Source organism: Poromitra crassiceps (assembly GCF_964638095.1).
Source record: "Poromitra crassiceps genome assembly, chromosome: 1".
Taxonomy (NCBI): Eukaryota; Metazoa; Chordata; class Actinopteri; order Beryciformes; family Melamphaidae; genus Poromitra; species Poromitra crassiceps.
The window spans coordinates 38,259,413-38,282,378 of record NC_139623.1 but is presented as its reverse complement, the minus strand read 5'-3'; the positions used below and the strand labels follow the sequence as shown (position 1 = coordinate 38,282,378).

The 22,966-nt window shown below is 43.4% G+C and overlaps 1 protein-coding gene across 3 annotated transcripts in view; it reads left to right on the top strand.

Moving 5' to 3' along the window:
- ttc3 (tetratricopeptide repeat domain 3) overlaps positions 1-22,966 on the top strand; it is a 109,418-nt gene that overhangs the window by 18,911 nt on the left and 67,541 nt on the right. For all 3 annotated transcript variants that reach the window (XM_083656827.1, XM_083656828.1, XM_083656826.1), the window contains exons 7-13: positions 2,593-2,678; positions 10,042-10,136; positions 10,772-10,834; positions 12,005-12,059; positions 13,719-13,881; positions 14,620-14,650; positions 14,738-14,777. In XM_083656827.1, coding sequence (XP_083512953.1) covers positions 2,593-2,678; positions 10,042-10,136; positions 10,772-10,834; positions 12,005-12,059; positions 13,719-13,881; positions 14,620-14,650; positions 14,738-14,777 — 533 coding nt within the window. The remainder of the gene's footprint in view (positions 1-2,592; positions 2,679-10,041; positions 10,137-10,771; positions 10,835-12,004; positions 12,060-13,718; positions 13,882-14,619; positions 14,651-14,737; positions 14,778-22,966) is intronic.

The window sequence follows — 22,966 nt, the reverse complement described above, 5'->3', positions numbered from 1 at the left end:
AGAAAGTTTGGTGCGCTTGTTAAATTGCTGTGTGAAAGCAAAGTGTGAAACAATGTTGCAACTTCACCCCCCCGAATCGCACAGAGTCCACCAGCTTATATGTGAAAGCGACCTTAGTCTGGTGCCCTGGTTCACGTGACCGGCTGGTTTACCAGGCTATCTGTGCAGTGTTTCCTACACCACAAATAGATTTTTGACCACCACAAATGGATTATGCCATATATATTAATTTCAACTAGTTGACTGCAAACTTCTCCTTTAGGGCTTATATAAGTATTATCTTGGGTGAACACTGAACATCATTTCAATCAAAGTTAAGAAATTCACATTTTATTTTATTTTACTCTTGTTTATGCCTACAAAGCCAATGTTACTTTGTACTTGAGTTCTCCGCTGAACTGATGTTGGCATAGATGGGCCGTTGTATTTAAGCAAATTCTACCAAATAGTGACTTGTATGCAGAATATATAGGAAGACAGTTGTTCATAATTGTGAAGCCACAGCACAGTATGGCGGCGTTCACACCCAATGCGCTTATTTGAGCTGCCAGCGCCTTTCTGCAATTCATTCTCTATGTAAGGACGCGCTAAGCACGCTCCTCTTTCAAGGAACGCACCTGGCGTTTAAGCGCTGGTGGCATCTAGTGTTTTTGGCAGAGCGCTCTGGGCATTTTAAGCGGAAAAAAGTTGAACATTTGGAGGAAAAGCACGCTGATCTTCAATCTCCGCTGCTCCCAGAATTGGCAATAATCTGGCTTTCATGTTCACAGTCCACAACATCAAATAGACGAAACTAGCTGGCTCCCGTCCGTGTGATCATTGCGTCCTGAACTGTAGGCTACTGCACGCTAGGGCTGTGAATCTTCACTGGCCTCACGATTCGATTCGATTACGATTCAGAGGGCTACGATTCGATTCGATAACGATTATCGATGCATCTTGATGCATCTCGATGCATCTTGATGCATCTCGATGCATCTTAAATCGATGCATCACTTTTTTCCGCAATACATGATTTATTTTTTCTCACTTTCTTTTTGTGCTCACTGTGTGGCTACTTTTAAAATAAAAGTGCATTTGGAATTGCATTGTATTATGATCCATAATTAAAATAAACAACTGCATGCACTTCCATTCTATTTTATTTGATTATTATTATTATTATTATTATTTTTAATAATCGATTTTTGATATTTGTGAATCGATGCAGAATCGTGCACGTCCGCATCGCGATGCATCTTATAATCGATTATTTTTGACACCCCTACTGCACGCGACTGCAGGGGGAAACAAAACAAAGCACACAAAAACGCTCCATGTGCTGTTTTGTGCACAATGGAAGCGCTCTCGACATGATTTCCAAAGCGTTCGCACATGTCCTGTGTGAACGCCTCCTAAAGATGATAATGTGATGTCTAGTTATTCATAGATCTAGCCTCTTCATTTTGCTCTCAGATTGATGCATTTTACTTTGAAATGTACTGTAAACAAGACAAAAAATTAGCTTCTTTGAAGATAGCCGCAGAGATTTAATAACGAAGTATAAAGCACATGTGTACTGAAACCAGTTTACAAACAATGTACATCTTCAAAGGAATAGGCAGGGGCACAAAAAACACAAACCTCTGGTCTTCCAGGCTGTAAAGGACTCATTTTTTGTCTTGTTTACTCTATTTTTGGCCTGCTGAGCTTTCTTGTGGCACTTTTTTTGCATCTGCCTACTTTAAAATGTACAAAATATTCTTTTCCGAGAGGATCCAAGGTCTATCCACCATGATCTCCAAATCCTGTTATTCGTCCAGGTGGCTTACCTGGTAGCACGCGTATGACGGAGGCTCGGTCCTCCGTGCGGCCGATCCGGGTTCGAATCCGACCCGAGGTCCTTTGCCGCATGCCATCCCCTCTCTCTCCCCACCTTTCCTGTCTGCCTACTGTCCGATCTAAATAAATATGAAGTGGGGAGAAAATTAATGTTGAGCGTAAACTCGAACAAAATAAGTACCGTATTTAGTCTACAGCAGTGCGGTAGGTTTGATGATCAGTGTGTATGTGAGGTGATTATGCTTTGAATTTTACATCTTCCTTATAAATGTGTTGACTTCACTTTCACTTTGATGGGATAGAGGCTTTTTGTAGGGCTCAGATAAAACCCCTCAAATAACTACATTTACCCCCCCACACACACACACGCAAATGCAAATGCTTAAAGTCAAGAGTTGCACAAACATTGAAGCTAGAATATGTAACTTTTGTAGTGCAGATACCTTTGTCTCCCTCTTCTGGCAGTGAAGGAGCCTGCGCTGCCTTCATGTGTTGTCGGGAAAATTACGTCCTTTCCTTTGCTCCTTGTCCCACAAAAACTGGAAACGGTTTGTTTAAATGTTTGAATGTAGCGGACCTTCATTTATGTAAAAGTTACATATTCTATCTTTAAAGAAAGACTGTACATGTGTTATTAGACCCAGTTCTCAGACAGAATATTTGGCTAATATGGCTATGGTTATTGGTTAGGTACCTGGGTAATAGGATTATGTTATCATGCCAGTGATTTTCAAGGTGAATGAACAGAAAGGTCCCTTTTGTCTTGAACAGACATCCAGTTTATGCGTTCCATGGGTCTGGACAAGGACAAGATGATGAGCCAGCTGCTGGTCAAACCAAATGCACAGGCCAAAGTGGTAAGGAACATCAACAACTAGGGATGCACTGATATGAAAATGTTGGCTGATACCGATAACTGATATTCACATTGCTGTTATGGCTAAATAACCGATATTTACCGATGTCTGTATGATCTAAAAACACATTTCTATGATAATAAAATTTTTAACATACTGAAAAACACATGTAAACATTTAATTTTAAAAAGTAATGCATTTCTTTATTTCTCAAACATTTGGAAAAGCCCATAAATCATAGATTTACTGCATTGTTTCGTCTCAATGTGAAAATTTTGGCTGATATTAACATTGCAACATCGCGCCGATGCCAGTATACTGTATTCAAAAAATGACTAACCTCGGCCAATACCGATATGTATCGTGTATCGTGTGTCCTTATCAGCAACACTGACTTTGAGACACTGCAGACATTTTGGACAGATTTTCCTGAAATGTGTCTTCGATAATTAAAGCCCCCCTCCAGTGTATCTTGTCATTTTTAAGATGAGATAGATGTGAAATGTTTATTTTTTCCTTTTTTTCTTATGTCATCCATTTTATGTGAAGCACTTTGAAGCCACGACGTGTGTGCGGGTGTGTATTGTTTTTAAGAGATGCACTTTAAATTTCGTGGTACTGGTTGTACAATGACAATAAAGCTTTCTGATTTCTGATGTGTCCATGGGCTTGCCCTCGCTGTCAGTAGCTGGGTTTCCATCCAAAGGTATTGCAACTTTTCATCGAATTTTCAGAGAGTTGGCAAAAGAAAATGCGGTAGCCTATTATGCATGTAATTTTCCACCCACTACCATTATGCGTAATATCAGGAATGTTGAAGAGGGGCAATTAATTCACGTGATTGAAACATCACCAGATGCCAGTCAAACCCTCAAACGAGGGAAATTAACCCCGTTCTCTGAATAAATGTGAAAACATCCTAGCCTGATATTCAGACTGAAGTGGAGGAAATCATGATGGCTTGGTGACGGAGAGAGCACACTGCTGTCTGCCTCTGCGGAGCTGCTAACGTTACATGTGCGTGCATTTGTCTCGCTATGAAAAACATCACATAGCCTATTAATTTAACGGTTCTTGATTACACAGAGGTACGTAAAATGTATTACCAGACGCCACTCTTCAATTTGGCATACAGTATACTGTATATAATCCACGGAGAGGTTACTATAAGTGAATAAAACGTCAATTCTGGATGTGAGTCACCTGTTATCCCGCTCTCTTCCTCCATTAAAATGGCATGTTTTGAATGGAGTTTGGTTAAAGATTCGCTCCTCCGCTAGTTGCGGCTCCCAGACCTTTGGTGAGCGGTGCCAACAGCGCCGGTCGCACACTGACGCAACTCATGACATTTTAAAAAGTATCGGTACTAAATTAACGTGGTATAGTACCGTTTTTAATGACAGGGTATCACGGTACATTGTAGTACCGGTATACCGTGCATCCCTAACAGCGACTCATCTTGTCTTCAGTATACTCTTTGCCTGCAATAAAATGGAAGTAGCGGCCATACGGGTCCCGGTTATATCTCCATGAAAAACATTATTTTAGAAGCCAAAATATCCCTCATTGTCAACAAACCAGCCACTAGATATCAAAGCTGATGGACATTATGGATAGGGGTGGGAATCGTGGAGTAACTCACGATACGATATGGTCACGATACTTGGCCCTCGATAACGATATTCTCACAATACAGCGATTCTGCGATAATCGATATATTGGAAGAAATTTAACCTACGATACATCACGATATCTGTGTAACTGAAGAGAAAGAAATACCCCTAAAAGGCAAGAAGCAGGTATTATGTATTTATTAGCAGAATTGACATGAACTCTCTGAGTTCACTCACTCATACCATTTTCGATACCACGGAGGAAAAGTTACACATTAAGTCTTTTTATTATTATTATTAAAACAAGAAAACCTATATAATCTACCTACCTATATAATTTCTAAAAGTAGATATTAATGATCAAACATTTCCATTCATGTAGCTTACAGTATTTATGTTTTTGTTTCAACTACAAACATAAATAAACGTCAACTTGAAACTATGTTTCAACTACCACACGCAGCATAATCCTCCTAGACCTCACAGCTGCTTTTGACACCATAAACCACTCCATCCTCCTCTCCCGTCTTCAGCACTCCATTGGCATCACCGACACCGTCCTCTCCTGGCTCACCTCATACCTCTCTGACCGTCACCAATACATCTCCATCAACAACTGCCAATCCTCCACCGCCCCAGTCATCCACGGTGTCCCCCAAGGTTCAGTGCTCGGTCCCCTACTCTTCATCCTGTACATCCTCCCCCTTGGTCACATCCTCCGCCGCCACGGCCTCCGTTTCCACTGCTACGCCGACGACACTCAACTATACCTCTCCTCCAAAACCATCACTCCAGCCACCCACTCCACCCTCTCCGCCTGCCTTACCGACATAAAATCCTGGATGCAAGAGAACTTTCTCAAACTCAACTGCAATAAATCCGAAATCCTCATCATTGGCCCAAACTCCCTCACCCGCTCTGCTCAGGACTTTACACTTAACATCGACGGCTCCAACATCACCCCCTCCACCCAAGTCCGCAACCTCGGCCTCATCCTTGACCCCACCCTCTCCTTCCTTCCCCATGCCAACCATGTCACCAAAACCGCCTTCTTTCATCTCAGGAACATTGCTCGCCTCCGCCCCTCCCTGTCCTTCTCCGCCGCTGAAACCCTCATCCATGCCCTCATAACCTCCAGACTCGACTACTGCAATAGTATCCTCTATGGCTCACCCAACAAAATCCTCAATAAACTTCAATATGTACAGAACTCTGCTGCCCGCCTCCTCACCTCCACCCGCCGCCAAGACCATATCACCCCTGTCCTTCATGACCTCCACTGGCTCCCAGTCAAACATAGGATCAACTTTAAAATACTACTCATCACTTACAAAGCCCTAAACAACCTGGCCCCCCCCTACCTCTCCGATCTCCTCCCCCGTCACGCCCCCACTCGCAGCCTCAGGTCTGGAGACACAAACTGCTTGAGGATCCCCAGGACCAAGCTCCGGACCTGGGGCGACAGGGCCTTCTCAGTCGCTGCACCCTCCCTCTGGAACACTCTCCCCATCCACATCCGTCAAGCAAACACCCTACCATCTTTCAAACAGGCCCTCAAAACCCACCTCTTCACACTCGCCTTCACCTGCTAACCCCATCTCTTATTTCTTATTTCTATTTATTTTCCTATTACAAATGTATAAATGATTTTACTCTGTGTGTAAAGCGACTTTGAGTACTTAGAAAAGCGCTATATAAATTGAATGTATTATTATTATTATAATATTTTAGCCTGTTTATTTAAAAAAGAAAAAAAGATTTTTATTTTTATTTTTATTTTTTTAAATAAACATCGATACTTGGTGCCAGTGTATCGATAATAGGGGTGCACCGATCGATCGGCACGCAATCTGTATCGGCCGATTTTGACCTCAAATATGTCATCTGCTGATTGCAGATATTACTTTATTGTCGCCGATTGCATAGCCGATCATGCTGCACGTGAGAAACATGAGGCAGCCCATTTTCATGTCTTCAATGTCTATCGTTTAACTTTGATATTGTGCTCTAACGTTTATATCATTGTGTTGCAAAGCACACGCTTTGCTTTCGTCAGTGTACTCACCTCCACACACCACACCAGACTGTCAACACACCCCTTGCGTCTTTGAATCACACAAATCAGCTGGTGATTAGAGCAGACTCAGCAGAGAGAAGTTACCTCCAGTCCTCCCGCCTACCGAGGCATTTGCATGCTGTTAAGTCCGTGTTTGATCCATATGTGCGTGTATCCTCCTAACGTTAATAGCGCCGGTTAGCTTTAGCCGCTTTAGCATAATCGATAAAATAGTTTACTTGGGTCGAAGTTATTTTTCTTGTGTAACATTGAAATCCCGGAAAATTTAGTATTTTTGTTGAGTGAACTGAACTGCATTGAACTGGTAACATGGAAATCCCGAAGTGGAACGATTTTTGTTCTTTTATAAACTGAACTGAGGGAACTGGACTGAACTACTAGCCATTTACGGTAGTTCAACATGTCTTGTGCTCCAATTATCTCACACACAAAAAATCATGTTGGCGGTTTCCGGATGCACCGATCGATCGGCACGTGACCGGAAATGGCCGATTTCCATGTGATCGGCCTCGACCGGTGATCTGCGCCGGTCACTCTAAATAGTCGATTCTGTGAGCCGATTTTCATGTGACGTGCAAAGCAGCGAGACCGAGACGGATGAATTGCAGCCAAAACAAAAGCAGCCACTACACACATGCCACAGCATGTCTTCACTGCAGTCACCGGCCCCTCTTCCCCGACCAGCTGCAGTCCACATCACCGCTGCCTGCTGCTATCTGTCAGTCACGTTGTAACGTGGATACAGGAGAGGACTATTTGTTTCTTATTGCGAATAGAACGACGAACATAATAATAAAAAGCATCGGACCAGTGTGCAAGGTTTTCTGTGCGAGATGATTTTTTTTTTGAATGGTGGATACAAAAAAAACGGACTCTGTGAGTCAACTCAAACTCATTTCCTCATCTACTCAATAACAGCCAAATCCACAACTGTAGAGTGGGCATGGCCTCGAAGGTCTCTGGGCTCCAGACCTATAGGCTATAAACTCCTTGTCCATGGATAACATTTTGACGTTTATTTATTTTACTTTATTAGTTTATTTGGCAGGGACAGATACAAAAAAAACATTAAACACCATAGGGGAAGATATGCTTTGTAACAGATTTAGCCATAGGCTACTTTCCATCTGGAGCCCCTGTTCTGTTGCACCTTTTTTCTTTTGGAAAAGTAAATGCATGATAGCTGTGTGATATACTGGTTGTTGTGAGGTCTCTCCAGACCAAATTTCAAGCAGAAGGCCATTCATGCATAATCTAATCCGATCACCCCCTGACGTCAGTCAAATTCTAGTGTGACGTGGTCAGTCAAAGTCCTAGTATGACGTCTGTAATGACGTCAGATATGACGTCAGTTAATTCTCATATATATAGCAAGGGTTCTACGTCACCTCTCTCTCTCTGGCCGATCATAGCAGCAGCTAGCTTCACGGCAGTCCATCTCCCCTGAAGCCGTCCTCCGAAGCGTTGTTTTGCACCATATCTGCAGACCGAATCAGCACCCCAAGTCCTCTTTACCTGTGGATAATCCCCGCGGATCTCTCAATGCTCCCCACTCCACTCCTGGTATGTCGGATCCCGAGCCAGAACAGACCATGGGCAGCGACGACAGCTCAAAAAACGATACCCTGTTCCGGATCGGCCACGGAGCGTATTTGCCTTCCGAGACGGCCGGGCCACGGGCTGACAACGTAGCCACGATGAGAAGGCCCGGCGCGCGCTCCCGTGGCACGGGGCGCTCCACTGCGACGGCCCGTGGGAGGAGAGCAGAAGCGCGCGAGCGAGCCGGAGGGAGAGGCCGTGGACGAAGACCAGAAGAGGAAGCTGCCCCGAGAGCTGGGAGTCGTCGGGGTAATGCAGGCCGCGGGGCCGCCGTGAGACGCCGTGTTCTACGTTGTCTTGCACGTCGTCAATCTTTTCCTTGCTATCTCTCCATTCATGGAGTAAATCGGCTCAAGCAAAGCGGCCATTTCCCTCCGGAGCGCCAGCCGCAAATAGCTGTAAGTCGCTAAAAAGGTCGAAGGCCAGAAAAGTACAATCAACTACCGGTGCCCGCAGATCTCAATTAACCTCCGGTAATCAGATCTTCCTTTTGGGGGATCTCCTAGCCTATGCAGATGCCCTCCTCTTGCCTCAAGAGCAGCGCCACTGGCTAATGGAGTCATGCGCCAAAGTATTTGCCATGCATGCCGATTGCTAAATAAAGTTTGTTAAATCCTACCAACTGGCCTCTCATGATTGAAGTGAGGTCTCCAGACCAAATTTCAAGCAGAAGGCCATTCATGCATAATCTAATCCGATCACCCCCTGACGTCAGTCAAGTTCTAGTATGACGTGGTCAGTCAAAGTCCTAGTATGACGTCTGTAATGAATTAATTCTCATATATATAGCAAGGTTTCTACATCACCTCTCTCTCTCTGGCCGATCATAGCAGCAGCTAGCTTCACGGCAGTCCATCTCTCCTGATGCCGTCCTCCGAAGCGTTGTTTTGCCCCACCCACCTCCCCAGTCCGCACCAACGATTCGTGACTGCTGATCCCCCACGGGGGGGGGGGGGGGGGGGGGATCTCCTAGCCTATGCAGATGCCCTCCTCTTGCCTCAAGAGCAGCGTCACTGGCTAATGGAGTCATGCTCCAAAGTATTTGCCATGCATGCCGATTGCTAAATAAAGTTTGTTAAATCCTACCAACTGGCCTCTCGTGATTGAATTCATTGTATTTACACAAAAAAGAACAGCTCTTTCCAGTAACCTGGAACACTTTTATTTTGAGATGTTTTTGAGTGAGATCGTCCTACCTCATGCAAATGATAAGAAATGTGACATGAATGTTAATTTTCTATTAAAGCAAAGTAAAAAAAAAAAAAAAAAAAAACGTCAAAAAATAACCTGTCAATTATTGTTCTTAGAAAGAAAATCCGAATCGGCCAAAATCGATATCGGCAAGTCAGACTATTCAAAAATCGGAAATCGGAATCGGCCAAGAAAATGGCAATCGGTGCATCTCTAACGTGAATTGGTCCTCAGGAACCTGAGTCTCTCCATACGTATAACTGAAACCATGTCCGACAGCCAGAGCTGAAAAGAAGGTGGGGAGGGGGACTTCCACTCCCTTAGGATGAGTCTCTTGGCGAGGGTCGTCCCCTGCATCAGAGACGGCTGCACAGCCGTAGGAGGGAACAGAGAAGATTCAGAGCAGCCGAAAATGGCAAGTTCCGCCTCCAGCTGAAGGGTTACTTTATAGGCCTAGTAGAGTACCTACTAGGCCTCAGTAGAGTACTGAGCACATTTTCCTGATGTTTCAGGTTTTTGCCGTTTCAGGATTGGTATCGAGATACTTAGGCAGGTATCGGTATCAAACTCATAATTTTGGTATCGTGACAACACTACCGGTAGTTGCTGTCTTTTACAACAGCGCCAGCAGCAGTCTTATTATGTTGCAGTGGAAAGTGGAACAAACTATCTTTGGTTCTTATCAATCTAAGCTCTTTGGCACAAATGGTGATGTGGGTTGTTACAGCACGTGCTGCACAATACCTTTTCATAGAACATCAACTTGAAATGGGTAGGAAAAACTGACTGGAGGGGGGCTTTTAAGTTTTGTCAATAATTGTCGAGCTGACTATGTATGTACCTGTGAGAATAATTGTCATCTTTTATGTTCCTCTCCTCCCAGAAATCTGAAGAGATGAAAAATAAAGGCAACGCAAACTTTCAGAAAAAGAAGTATGAATCTGCTGTGAGGTTTTATTCCCAGGCCATCAGATATTAGTAAGTTGCTTTATTTTTTTTTATTTTTTTGTAGATTTTCTGAACAGATGTCTAAGCTTCAGTCCTCTGTCACTCTCCTTCAGCAGAGAATTAACACTTGAATCTGATTTTGTCATCGAGATGTAATCTAGAACTTCTACACTCCTAGATTGTTCCAACATGAATATATTACATATTATATTGCAGTGATACTCAACTTGGCCCGGGGGCCAGATGCGGCCCGCGACAGGGTGCAGAGTGGCCCCCCGACCATTTTCTAATAATTTCACGTTAGTTTTCATTGTGAATTAGAATCGAATTTACAATAAAAGCTAACGTCAAATAAAGTTTGACTGAGCTCCAGCTAAATTGTCAAATACCGCCATCTGCTCGCTACCCAGGCACTTATGTATGTATACTTAATCTAACTAACTTAACCTCACAAACTATCCGGTGTGCACAACATTGTCAGACTAAACTCCGGCTGACAGAAAATTTTATATTGTTTGTTTATTAACTGGCCCCTGGCATCCTATCATTTCACCAAAGTGGCCCCCGGGCAAAGCATGTTGAGTATCCCTGCTATATTGTATACACAACTTGCATATTAAAATCAGTGTTTGTTTCTTAACCTAAATCCATCTCTTCTTCTCCAGCCCTGAAAACTACATTATTTACGGCAACAGAGCCCTATGCTATATCCGAAGTGAGAAATATCTGTAAGTACCATTTATGGCAGGAAGTAGAATTGATCAAATTTGAGCACTCTGAGTACAATCACTATAGCTGCAGGTGTTTACAAATGAAGATTTTAATTCCTATATATCTGTAAGTACCCACTACAATAGTTTTGTTGTTTTTTCAGTTTTATGAAAGCATTGATACAATTCAGTACATTTTAGATAATTTTTTGCGAAGCAGTTATTTTAAAGATACAAGATTTCTGTAAACAAAATAGAAGATCCATGGTACACACATGGTTGTTCCATAGATACGGTAAGCCTAATATAAGTTTAACAATTTTCACAAATATCCTGAAAATAATACAAAAATATAAATTTAGTAAAGATAGTACGTTATTTTCAATCTGGGTGTTTTTCCCCCCTAAATCTTTGCCACAACGATTGTGTTCCGAATTTATTGGCTTACCTCATTGTATTGCTTTACATACCTCCAGTTCTCCAATGCACACTTGGCGCCAATACAATCTCCAACAGTTGAACATAAAAAGCGAACGTGCCCTTTCAACGCTCTACTTGCCAACTACTGCATTATACCCAAGTATCAGGTCATGGACAATCAGAAAATCAGATGTAGGCACGTTCAATTGCAGTGTAGTTAGTTATGTGGACTGGAAAGGCTGTATTTGAATTGCTTCTTGGGTTTGGGATATTGGAGATTGTGTTGGCGCTGTGGCTGCGTTTTGGAGAGCAGTACTTCCTGCAGCTGAATTGTACACAAAGCTCTACAGTGAAGTGAGTGACTAAATTTTGAACACAATCATCAAAAATAACAATTTTTTTTAAAATAAAGGTCCAGGTCAAATGCAAATGATCATTTAATGTTTTGGAAATGAGCATCCGGGTAGTGCAGTGGTAGATTCCCTGCCTACCAACATGAGGGTTGCCGGTTTGAGCCCCTGTGTAGTACTGTACTTGATAAAAATGTATGCATTTATGTTAGGAGTAGGAGGACTAAAAACCAGTTGGATGATCTTTTGTCATTCCCAGATCAGAGCAAGATTGAATGTTGACTTGTTGTAGGAAGTGTGAGTCTTGGTGTTGCTCCTGGACGGCTGACAATGTGTTGTAGGAAGTGTGAGTCTTGGTGTTGCTCCTGGAAGGCTGACAGTATGTGTTTTAACCAAAACATGATTTTGGATTTTGCAGAAAAGCTGTTGCTGATGGAAAACGGGCTACTCTGATAAATCCACTGTGGGCGAAGGTACTTATGACTTTTGCAGTAATATCCAGGGATGCAAACCAGGCGTTTTTCGGCGGATCCCGCTTTTTTTATCTCAATTTGGGTAATTTCTCCGATTCGTCCAGATCCGAGGAGATTTCTTTCTGGAGGGAGGGGGGTTATGGGTGAGCGGCAAATCTAGGATTACATCATCGGTTAGGAGGACTAGCCAGTCAGAAGACAACAGGGGCGGGTCTTGCCAAGTGAATTTAAACTCCTGTGGGATCAATAACTACCGCACGGTAACGTTAAAGAGGACAGACCATTGGGACAAACGCGGCAATATGCGTGGAGCGGGTGGAAACGGCAAACCGCTTGACAATTGGTGCGATGCCGACGGATGAACTTGTTTGCTCTGCACTGTCTGTCACACAACCAGCAGAGAGAAAGTTGTCTTTCCATGTGAGGTAGTCTCTCTGGCTGACCTCACCCTGCTAGCCAGGCGCTCCTCGCTCATACTGAACGTTAGCGCCCGGGGACCCTAGCATCTCCCATCAGACAGCCGTGCCGCTCTCGCGTCTAGGTCTTAAAACGAGTCCTTACCTGAGCCAGAAACTTGAAGTGAAGACGCTATCCGATGCATAACATCCTTTGCTGCTTCCAAATTGTTGCATAAAATCCACTTTTATATCGTTGATATCAAAAAATCCTTGATGCAATACCATTCAGGAAGTGTGGGGGGCAGTACGGACAGTGTGAGTCGCGATGCTCGTGTGCCGGTATATGGTACTTCAAATATTTTCTCAAGGTTGGCAGGACATCATCAGTGATGCTGGTCTCATTGCTGCAAATGTGAGCCAGCTTGGCGAGCTGCAGGGCCAGCTCGGCGAGCTGCAGGATGGGCGATAGCGAGCCTAGGAATCGAGCGTGCGAGATCCCTAGTAAATTAAACCTACTGATGTGATTTTGTGATTAATCAATGGTTATGGTTCACACATATGCTCAGGTGCCTAATGGCTATTAAAGTTCACAATATGTAGCCAAGCTGTTTGTAATGGCTCTGGCTCATATAGGCCCTCTTTGATGTTACCAGTATAAATCTGTGCACATGGTTTACTATTCGATGGGCACGGTTTAGGAGTAAATTGTCATAAAACCGTGCCCACTGAGCTACCATATTGTTTTTGTACCAGGCGACCCCTGGGGTTCCACAGTTCTCCTTTATAGATTATATTAATAATGCTGCCAGTTTGTTGAATATCAGCACAGAAATGTGTCAGTTGCTTTCGTTGTTCTTGTCAATGGGCAACTTTTATAGAGAAATCGGGAAATAACTGTTGCGATGATGCAGTGTGCCGCCTGCCCCGCGTTGCGGCGCGGCAATCCCCTCTCACGCATCTCTTTTTTCACCATACATGAGTTTGCATCCCTGAATGTCTATTGAAAATGCAACAAACAGATCAAGATACATTGAATACGTGACTTTTTATTCCAAATCTCTTAAACGGAAATTGATGTAGCATAGCCATCAATTGACAGCTGTCATGTCTTCATGAGGAGGAATATGTCTCAAGTGTTATGTTTATGAGTGTTTGTGTAGTGACTGTAACCAGAGGCCACTGCATATCTGTTGGCTGCTACTAACTGATGTGACCCCATTAGTTAAGAGTTGTTGGGATCGAATGTGTGGTTTGTGTCCAGGGTCACTACCGGTACTGTGAGGCCTTGTTCTGCTTGGGAGAGTTCAAAAAAGCTATTGAAGCCAACAGCTGCGCTCAGACGCTGTGCAGTGACGACCGCGACGGACTCAAGGACCTGGAGTTGCAACACGGCAAGTTCCTGGCTGAAATGGCAGACATCAAAGGTGCGTTGGCTCATTGCACTCCGGCCATGTTCAAACAGGCAACTCAAATGTTTTCTTTTCTTCCTTTTTCTGCTTCAGATATGCATCTGAACAGCAAACATGCATAATTGTTTTTAGATCAAATTTAAACCATATTTTCTAGGTGTTTTCAAATGCAATTCAAATCCCATCTCTGGAAATGCCACACTATGATTGCTCAGATTCTATTTATATACCGTATATATATATATTTATTTATTTTTATTTTATTTTTTGGCCACATGTATTTTGTGACAAGAAGAGTAGAGAACCCTAACCCTAGTATTTGAACATGTCGGTAGGAAACCTTTTTTCTCCACATCATTACTGATATGAATTAGAATACACCGAAATTAAAGACAGCAGGTTCTGCCATGTACACACACTGCTCACACAGGAGGTGGCGTGGCCGTTAGAATTAAAATCTCACTACTAGAATAAGGTGGAGGGCTGTGACGTGGCGCACAGCGCAAATCGTGCTAGAAGTGAGCACACAAAGCTAGAAACGAGCGCAGTATAATCACTGTCATGCTGCCCTTTCTTCTGTTCACCTGGCGACATCGATGATTTAATTGTGAACAGCAAGAACACACCACATATACAATAGACAAACAGTAACACACTACTTTAAAAAACTACAACTTATATTACTTTGTGTTTAGCCAGGGTTTTGTGCTGTCTGCAGTTAATAAAATAAATGTTTCTGCCTTTACCTTTCAGCTGGAATGCCTAAGAAAAGCCACAGTAAAAGGTATGTACTGTCATCCACATAACAGGATGAGAAATATACTGACAGACTTAATTAAATGAGACTGTGTATGTTCTTGCCTTTCTACAGACCAGACAGTGCTACCAGAGCTGATACAGTGGATTTAAAGGTAAGTTAAAGTCCCAACGATTGTCAGGAGGGTTAGGGTTACCACCTAACCTGAGTGTGCGAAATTTGTTCTCCGTATTTGACCCATCCCCTCGGGGAGCGGTGAGCAGCTGCAGTGCCGCGCTTGGGACTCATTTGGTGATCTAACCCCCCAATTCCAACCCTTTTGATGCTGAGTGCCAAGCAGGGAGGCAATGGGTCCAATTTTTTTATAGTCTTTGGTATGACTCGGTCGGGGATCGAACTCACAACCTCCCAGTCTCAGGGCGGACACTCAAACCACAAGGCCACTGAGCTGGTGATTTACAACCAAAGAGTTTCAAACCACCTACTACTATGGTTGATCCCACAACTAGTACCATGCCACAAAGCAAGGTTACTAACACTTTAACCATACATCGTCTTCCTTCCATTCATTCAGGAACAGTGGCAGCTAACATGCATTGTTAGAAGGAAAGCCCTGGCCTGAACGCTCTGTTGCTGCTTATTCAGACTGAGTGACACCATCAACAAGTCAGCGGAAGTCCATTCATGTCCTACCGCTGTCATTTTGTTTAGTTCCACCTGGCAGGCGCAAAATGGAGGATTGATTACAGCCATTCAAAGTGGCCCAGTTCACTTCAACCTCTATTTGAGAGACTGTGTTGTATTTATGCCACCTAAGTCTCACATGCACATGAGAGGATTAGGGCCACGTGAAGATTTGAGCGCTGAGATTAAAGAAAAATGCCAGAATTCTGGTTTTAACGTTGGAATCAAAATTCGGACTTATTTTCTCAGCATTGCGACTTTAAACTCAGGATTATGATTTCTCCTCTCAGAATTATTACTTTAAACTCAGAATTATGACTCAGAACTTCAACCCAATGAATTCTTCACATGGCCCTAATCCTCTTCCACATTATAATGAGCTATGTCAACTCATTGAAACAAGGTAGTGTTATGAAAGCTAACACCAAAGCAGTGAAAAATGCATCATTTGTGGTATGTATTGGCTGGAACCGAACCCTGCGGACCTTTTGCATAGACATTCTCCCTTGCCTTTATCTATTTTTTCATACCTTCCTGACATTCCACCGGGGTTAGACTGGTCATCAACTATTCTTTCACAACTGCCTACAGGCCTACATTTGAATTTAATTTATCATTTTGAATGCATTTTGAATAAGGGACTAATAGCTATTTTGCACGGTGCTTGGCTGATTAGACAAACGTGTTTCATTGTTTTTTTTTTTTTTTTTTTAAATTGGTAGCCCACTATTAAATTCACTTATACTTTACACTTAACACATTCACTGCCAGCCGTTTTTTTTTTTACTGTAGGTAGCTTCTGCCAGAGGTTTTTTTTGAGGATTCTGGCTCATCTTTCAAGACCCGAGGATTCTTTTCTGCTAAGATTTTGTGAACACAAAATATCTCAAAAGAACTAATAGAATGTGTGCTTTCTCTGTCTAAAAGAGTTAGTTTGTAGAGTTAGTACCGTAAATTCCGGACTATAAGACGCACCGGTCTATAAGCCGCAGCACCAAAATTGACTATTTTTTTCTTCTATAAGCCGCACCGGACTATAAGCCGCGGGTGTTTTGATGTTTAATTACCATATGAAAGGGTTCTGCACAGAGAGGAATGTCGGGAAAGAGATCGCTGTTTGGGGAAGCTCCCATTTATTTTCAACAAAACAAGCATTACGGTAGGGTAGGCTATAGGCTATAAGAAGCTCCCATTTATTAACATTTCAACAAAATAAATACCGTAGCTATAAAAAATAAAACAATAATAATAATAATAAAACAATCCTCAAAAGGATAAAGTGCTGTAAAAACAATAAAACAATTCTCAAAAGGTTAAGGTGCAGTAAATAACTGGAAAACAAAAAACAATCCTCAAAAGGATAAGGTGCTGCCAACAAAACCAGGTACCGTAATCCTTCTCTTCATCTTTTAGATGAAGGTGCAGCAAACGGCTGTAAACAGAGTCAAAGTAAAGTCACTAATCCTCGTCTTCCTCGTCTTCCTCTTCTTCCTCCGTACTGAAACCAGCAAAGTCCTCAACTTCAGTGTCGGAAACGAACAGGTTCAGGGTGGCTTCGTCAACCACTCCTCTCTCTCCTTCGTTGTCGCTCTCAAAACCAACGAACTCCTCTTCGTCACTGTCCGAATCGAACAGCCTCTGAAGGCCCTCAGCTGTGGCGGCGTCCTCCTCTTCGTCACGCAGCAGTCCAGCCTTTCGGAACCCGTTGGTGATCGTGGATGTCTTAACACTCCTCCACGCTGTCAGGACCCACTGGCAAACTTGTGCGAAAGTTGCCTTCCTCATTCGCCCTGTTTTTGTGAATGACTTGTCCCCGCTCGTCATCCACGTCTCCCACTCGATGCGCAGCGCCACTTTAAATGCGCGATTGACACTGATGTCGAGTGGCTGGAGATGCTTGGTCGTGCCCCCAGGTATCACAGCTGGAATGCTGTTTGTTTTCTTGATGGCTGCTTTGACCGAATCGGTGATATGAGCCCTCATGCTGTCCAGGACGAGCAACGCTTTCTTTTGGTGAAAGAATCCTCCAGGGCGCTGGACGTAGCACTGAGACAACCACTCCTTCATGACACTTTCCATCATCCACCCTTTCTTGTTGACTCTGACGCAGATACCACTGGGCATTTTCTCTTTCGGCATCGTAATCCGCTTGAAAATCACCATTGGCGGCAGCTTCGCTCCAGATGCTGTGCAGCCTAGAACACAAGTGAAGTTGGTTCTCTCGTGACCTGTGGTTCTTAACGTGATCGACGATTCACCTTTCTTGTTCACAGTGCGAGTGAGTGGCAGGTCGAACGTCAAGGGCACTTCATCCATGTTTATGATCTGCTCCGGTTCGATGGAATGATCCTTGATCTTCCTTTGTGTGTATTCGCCGAAGTTTGCGATTTTCTCCTGGTAGTCGGGAGGGAGTTGTTGGCACACAGTCGTCCGCGCCCGGACAGACAGTCCCTTTCGTCTCATGAAACGAAAGCACCAAGATGGCCCACCTCTGAAATGTTCAATTTTCATCTCGGTGGCTACTGTTTTTGCCTTCAGTCGGATCTGCACCGGGGAAACGCCTCGGCCGTCTGCTCGCTGGGTCAACACCCAGTCCTCAAGGGAATCTTCAAGCTCCGGCCATCTGCTTTTGTGGCCTCTGAAGGACTTTTTTGTTTTCTTACACTGAGACAGTTCCTCCTGCTGCTTTTTCCAACGTCTCACCATCGATTCATTTATGCCCAGAGTACGCGCGGCTGCTCTATTTCCCTCTTTTAGTGCGAGTTCGACTGCTTTCAGCTTGAATGCTGCGTCGTGTGAATTTCTGCGTACCTTCCCCATGGTAAGTGAGAGACAGACTGCTCGTCTTGTTGTGATTCCGGGCTGATGAACTTTGCTTACCGTAATTACCATATGTAAGGGTTCACGCACAGAGGGGATTGTTGGCTGTTTGAGGAAGCTCCCATTTACCGTATTACCGTAACATTTCAACAAAACAACATAACACAACACCTTTGTTTATTTCGACAGTGCACACAGTGTCCGCGGTGTGGTGAAAAGAGGGCAACAGAGGAAATTAAAACAGAAGTGGATTTATAGGTAGAAAGAGTGCTAAAAAAGAGAGATTTTATTTGTATTTGAAATTTTTTTTCTGAAAAAATCCATAGATAAGACGCACCGTTATATAAGCCGCAGGGGCCAAAAAACGGGAAAAAAGCCGCGGCTTATAGTCCGGAATTTACGGTAGTTATGTAGGCATTAGCACTTGAATACAGCATGATTTCAGCGTCTGAAAATTTAAGCTGAGATAAATAGCTTTTTGTGAAATTCGATAGAACAGTCACTTTAACCATTCATTTTTGGCATCAGTAAGACTTCAGACATCTAAACAATAGTTTTGAACAGTAATTTCCTCCATAACAGCAGGAAACCCCCCTCTACTTCAAACTCCTCCCTCCGTGTGTGTTCTTCTTGGCTGCAGCGGGCGTGTCACAAGCTCGTTTCTGCTGCTGCTGCTGCTGCTGCTCCTGTCTGCTGGCGGCCGCTGGGCGAGGATGGGCTCGCTCGTTTCTTGGGGTTTCGGTTGAGAAACCCCAAGAAACGGGGTTTCTTTTGCGATTCTGGTCTTATTTATGCTGCGTGTTTCAAAGTGTGTTGCACCCATAATCTATTATGCAAATTTGCAATCCCCCACCGCCAGCAATCAGCGCGAAAGCGAAAGCGAAAGCGAAAGCGTTTTCGCCAATCCATTTTACAGTATGAGAATGGTTTCATCGCGCGTTCCCCTGCAGTTTTGGCTCAGCTTTTTCTAGTCTGGAGAGCACTGTCGCCACTTAGTGGGTCGGTGGAATGGGTTGTACACGTTCGGCGGCTCCAATATTTATATAAGAGATGTAAAAGGGTTAGATCAACGTCCCACCGTCAATTTTTTTTTTTTTTTTTTTTGACGTATCAACTCGTCATTGGCAGTCAACCGTTGGATTTTTTTTGACGTATCAACTAGGGATGGGCATCGAATTTCGAATTTTCGAATAATCGTTGTTATTATCAAGGTCGACTTTTATTATTGAAATTCGAAATTCGGATTTTTTTTTTTTTTTTTTTTTTTTTTGTGAAATTTTGCATTGTCTCCCCTGATTCTAAGTATAGTCAAATCGCTTGGTTTGAGCAAGTAAAACAATTTTTATAAGCATTTTAAGCAAGGTTTATGGAAAAATGAATGGCGGATGAAATCCCATGAAGAGGGAGAGGGGGTGACTTTGGCACCCCTTTGGCACTCAGACCTGAGCCTACTAAATATTTAATGAACCACTCATTGTCAAAACTGTTTTTTATTTTCGAAAATGTCAATGTCATGTAACATGTTCTTTACTTCAGTGGTGCAATGCTTGTTTGAGCTAAAAATCCACAGCAGAAGCTTTTTATATTAATTAATAAAGCCGTAGACTTAGAATCAGGGGAGACAATGCAACATTTCACTCAAAAAAAAAATTTTTTTTTTTTTTTTTTTTTACATTTTTTCTTTTTTTTCGAATTTCGAATTAAATTCGAATTTGGCTAGCGAATTTCGAATAGTGTTTTTGCTAGAAATGCCCATCCCTAGTATCAACTCGTCAATGGCAGTGAACGTGTTAATGGACAATTAGCTGTCACATCTATAAATTAAAAAAGGCAAAAAAAAATTTCCAGTGTGTTTGGGGGGTACCTTGCATCCTTGATGACACTTCAGCGTTTCCCCTACCATTCCACAGGTGGAATACAAGATGGAACATAGCAGCATTTATATAGAAAATAGAAGTATTAGAAAATAGAAAAATAATTTTAATAAAAATAAATAAAATAAGCCTGTGCGTTACAGGTGTCACACACGAGCACATTCTAAAGAAAACAACCCAATAGCAGTTCTTCATTGAGACGCCTTAGGGTGCTCTCTTTGCAAGGTGTGGATCCAGAAGGCTTCCCTTTGTAAAAGAGCCCTGTCTCTGTCACCACCTCTATGTAAACTTTGTAAAGTCGCTAGCCAAATTGCATAGAATCAGCGGCATTTTGATAGCTCCTTCTCAGTGGTGTAGTGCTCCCTGGACAAGTGGGTAGAATTCACCCCCCCCCCCCCCCCCCCCACACCGCTTTTTTGGGTGAACTAATCACCTTATGTTCATACGCGGGGGTGGGCCAAATTCTTCCGTGTCGTGTTAACACTTCCGGCGGTCACGGCGTGAAATACAAAAGAACGTCAAAGGAAGAAAGTTGTTTTTGTAGCGGACAGTGCAGGGGGTAAAACAAAGAACGTGGCCTACTACTTTGAGCTCGGTACACAGCAAGCAAGCGGAGTATCCACTGTTGGCCAGCGTTATCTTCGACAATGACGAGCACTTTCTTGTAAAACATACCTGGACTCCAACAAAGAAAGCTTCAGATGGTTTTCTCTCCTCAGAGCGCAGCGCGAGCCATTTACGTCTAAGACCTGCAGATGTTAACGTAATTCCCTGGAATGCGAGAATTAACGAGCCAGTTACATGGCATTGCATTTTTAGATATTGCCGTTTGCTTTTATTTGGTATGTTACATACATTTGGCTAAATTATTAGTTAATTCAGAGTTAGATGATATTGGAGCAGCTGGCCATTTTCTTTTTCTTTTTTTTAGCCGGAAGTCGTCACACGACCACACAACCGGGTCAAATGGGCGTGGCTACATAAGGTGAAAAGTCCTGCCAAAAAGTGATTGCGAACGAGTGATCGTCTGCCAAAAAGTGATTGCTGTCCGCAGTGCAGCCTGTTATAGCAGTTTTGCCAATAGGCCTATATGACTATAATAATATACTATAATATATAAGACTATAATAAACATGATTTATGGATGCCTTATATGACAGTGATACATTTTTGGCAGGGAGAAATGGCAGGGAATCACTTTGTGGCACAGCACCGGCCTGTGTGAGTTGTAAGAAGGGGGCGTAACTTGTCTTGTGGTCTTGCAGGCAGTAAGTGAAAGTAAAATGAGTAGTACTTGGACTCGACAAAAACAAAACCCACCCGAGAAAAGATTAAGAAGAGATTTTGTAAGAGGGCTATTTGGCTGTAAAAACAGAAAGCTGTTAAAAACTGTTACCTGCAGCTTAGACTTGTACGTTCGCATGACTCATTGACAGAGGTGGAAACACAGCAACCTGTTTTACCACCTGAAGACGGAACGTAAGTAGGCCAACAAGTCGTGTTTGTTTTTAGTTTGACGTTCGTTTAGGAGAAGTTTATGCGAGTGTAACAATGAAAAATGTCAGTGTGATAACGTTACATAGGCTACTATCCATAAAACAACACAATAGGCTATCTTATCGTTACAAACGTTAAAGAGCATGGAGCAGGGTAATTCCTTTGCTAAATTTATACTTAACCTTGTCCCTATGTCCATTTGAAAAGTTAATGCATCATTAAAAAAAAAAAAAAAAAAGTTTGAAAAAAAATATGGAGAAAAACACCTTCCTTTTTCAGAAGGAAATAACAGACTTTTATTCTGTTAGACAAAGTCTGCTACGTCACAGTGGGGAGTGGCTCCCGCGTGCGTGTCTCCCTCTCCCCTCCCACTGTCGTCAAATCCATGGTCAAATCAGTCGCATTTCAGGACAGATAGCAGGTCAGGTACGTACGCTAGTCAAAGTCAATCAGTCAGCCAGTTAGTCGGTCGGTTAGTTGGTAGGTTAATCACTAGTTAGTTTTTAGTATATAGTTAGTCATTTAGTCAGTAGCTGCCTGTAGTAAGTCGTTGTCAGTGAGTTTTGGGTCGGGTGTCGCCAGGTTACTGCATGCAGATAACAAGTCAGCTCCACTCTGCTGCTGCCTGCTGCCTGTCTGCGTGACACAGTCTCTTTCTATCTCTCTCTCTCTCTCTCTCTCTCTCTCTGTGTGTGTGTGTGTGTGTGTGTGTGTGTGTGTGTGTGTGACTGTGTGTGTGTGTGTACCTGCTGTCTGCGCGGTGACACGCTCTCTATCTCTCTACTCGTCTCTCTCACTCGCTCCGGGAGGGAGGGAGGGAGGGGAAAGAGCGAGTGGAGGGGCGCTCCGTCAGTCCCCCCCCCTCTCTCTCTCTCTCTCTCTCTCTCTCTCTCTCTCTCACTCGGTGTGTGTGTGTGTGTGTGTGTGTGTGTGTGTGTGTATATGTGTGTGTCGAATTACAGTCCGCACCTCGGCCCGCCTCCGCTCGCTTGTGTGTGTGTCGAATTACAGTCCGCACCTCGGCCCGCCTCCGCTGCTCAGGCTCCTTCACAACTCTCTCTCCGCGGTCCGTTGTGGGCTGTTCCTGCTCTCTTTCACTGTCAAAATTAGCCTGAGGCCCATCACATGCATGTGCATAAACATTTGCTACCTCCTCTTCCTCCTGAAAACCGGCGTTAGCATCCATAGTGTGTGACTGACAGCCCTGACCTAAGTGACTACAGACAGAGGGACAGACGAGCATGCCTGGCGACTCCCCTTTCTGACGTCAGAGTTTTATTTCAAAATAAAAGCTCAAAAAGTAAAACGACCCCAGAAGTCACTGTAGTGTATATGTAAGTGTCTTAATGTGAAAATCGAGTTCCTCCATAATTCACCTACACATTGACTGATTGGGGTCTCTAACCTGCACCATGCTCTTTAAACATCAATGACCAGAAAAAACACTCCAAATACAAATAATGTTACC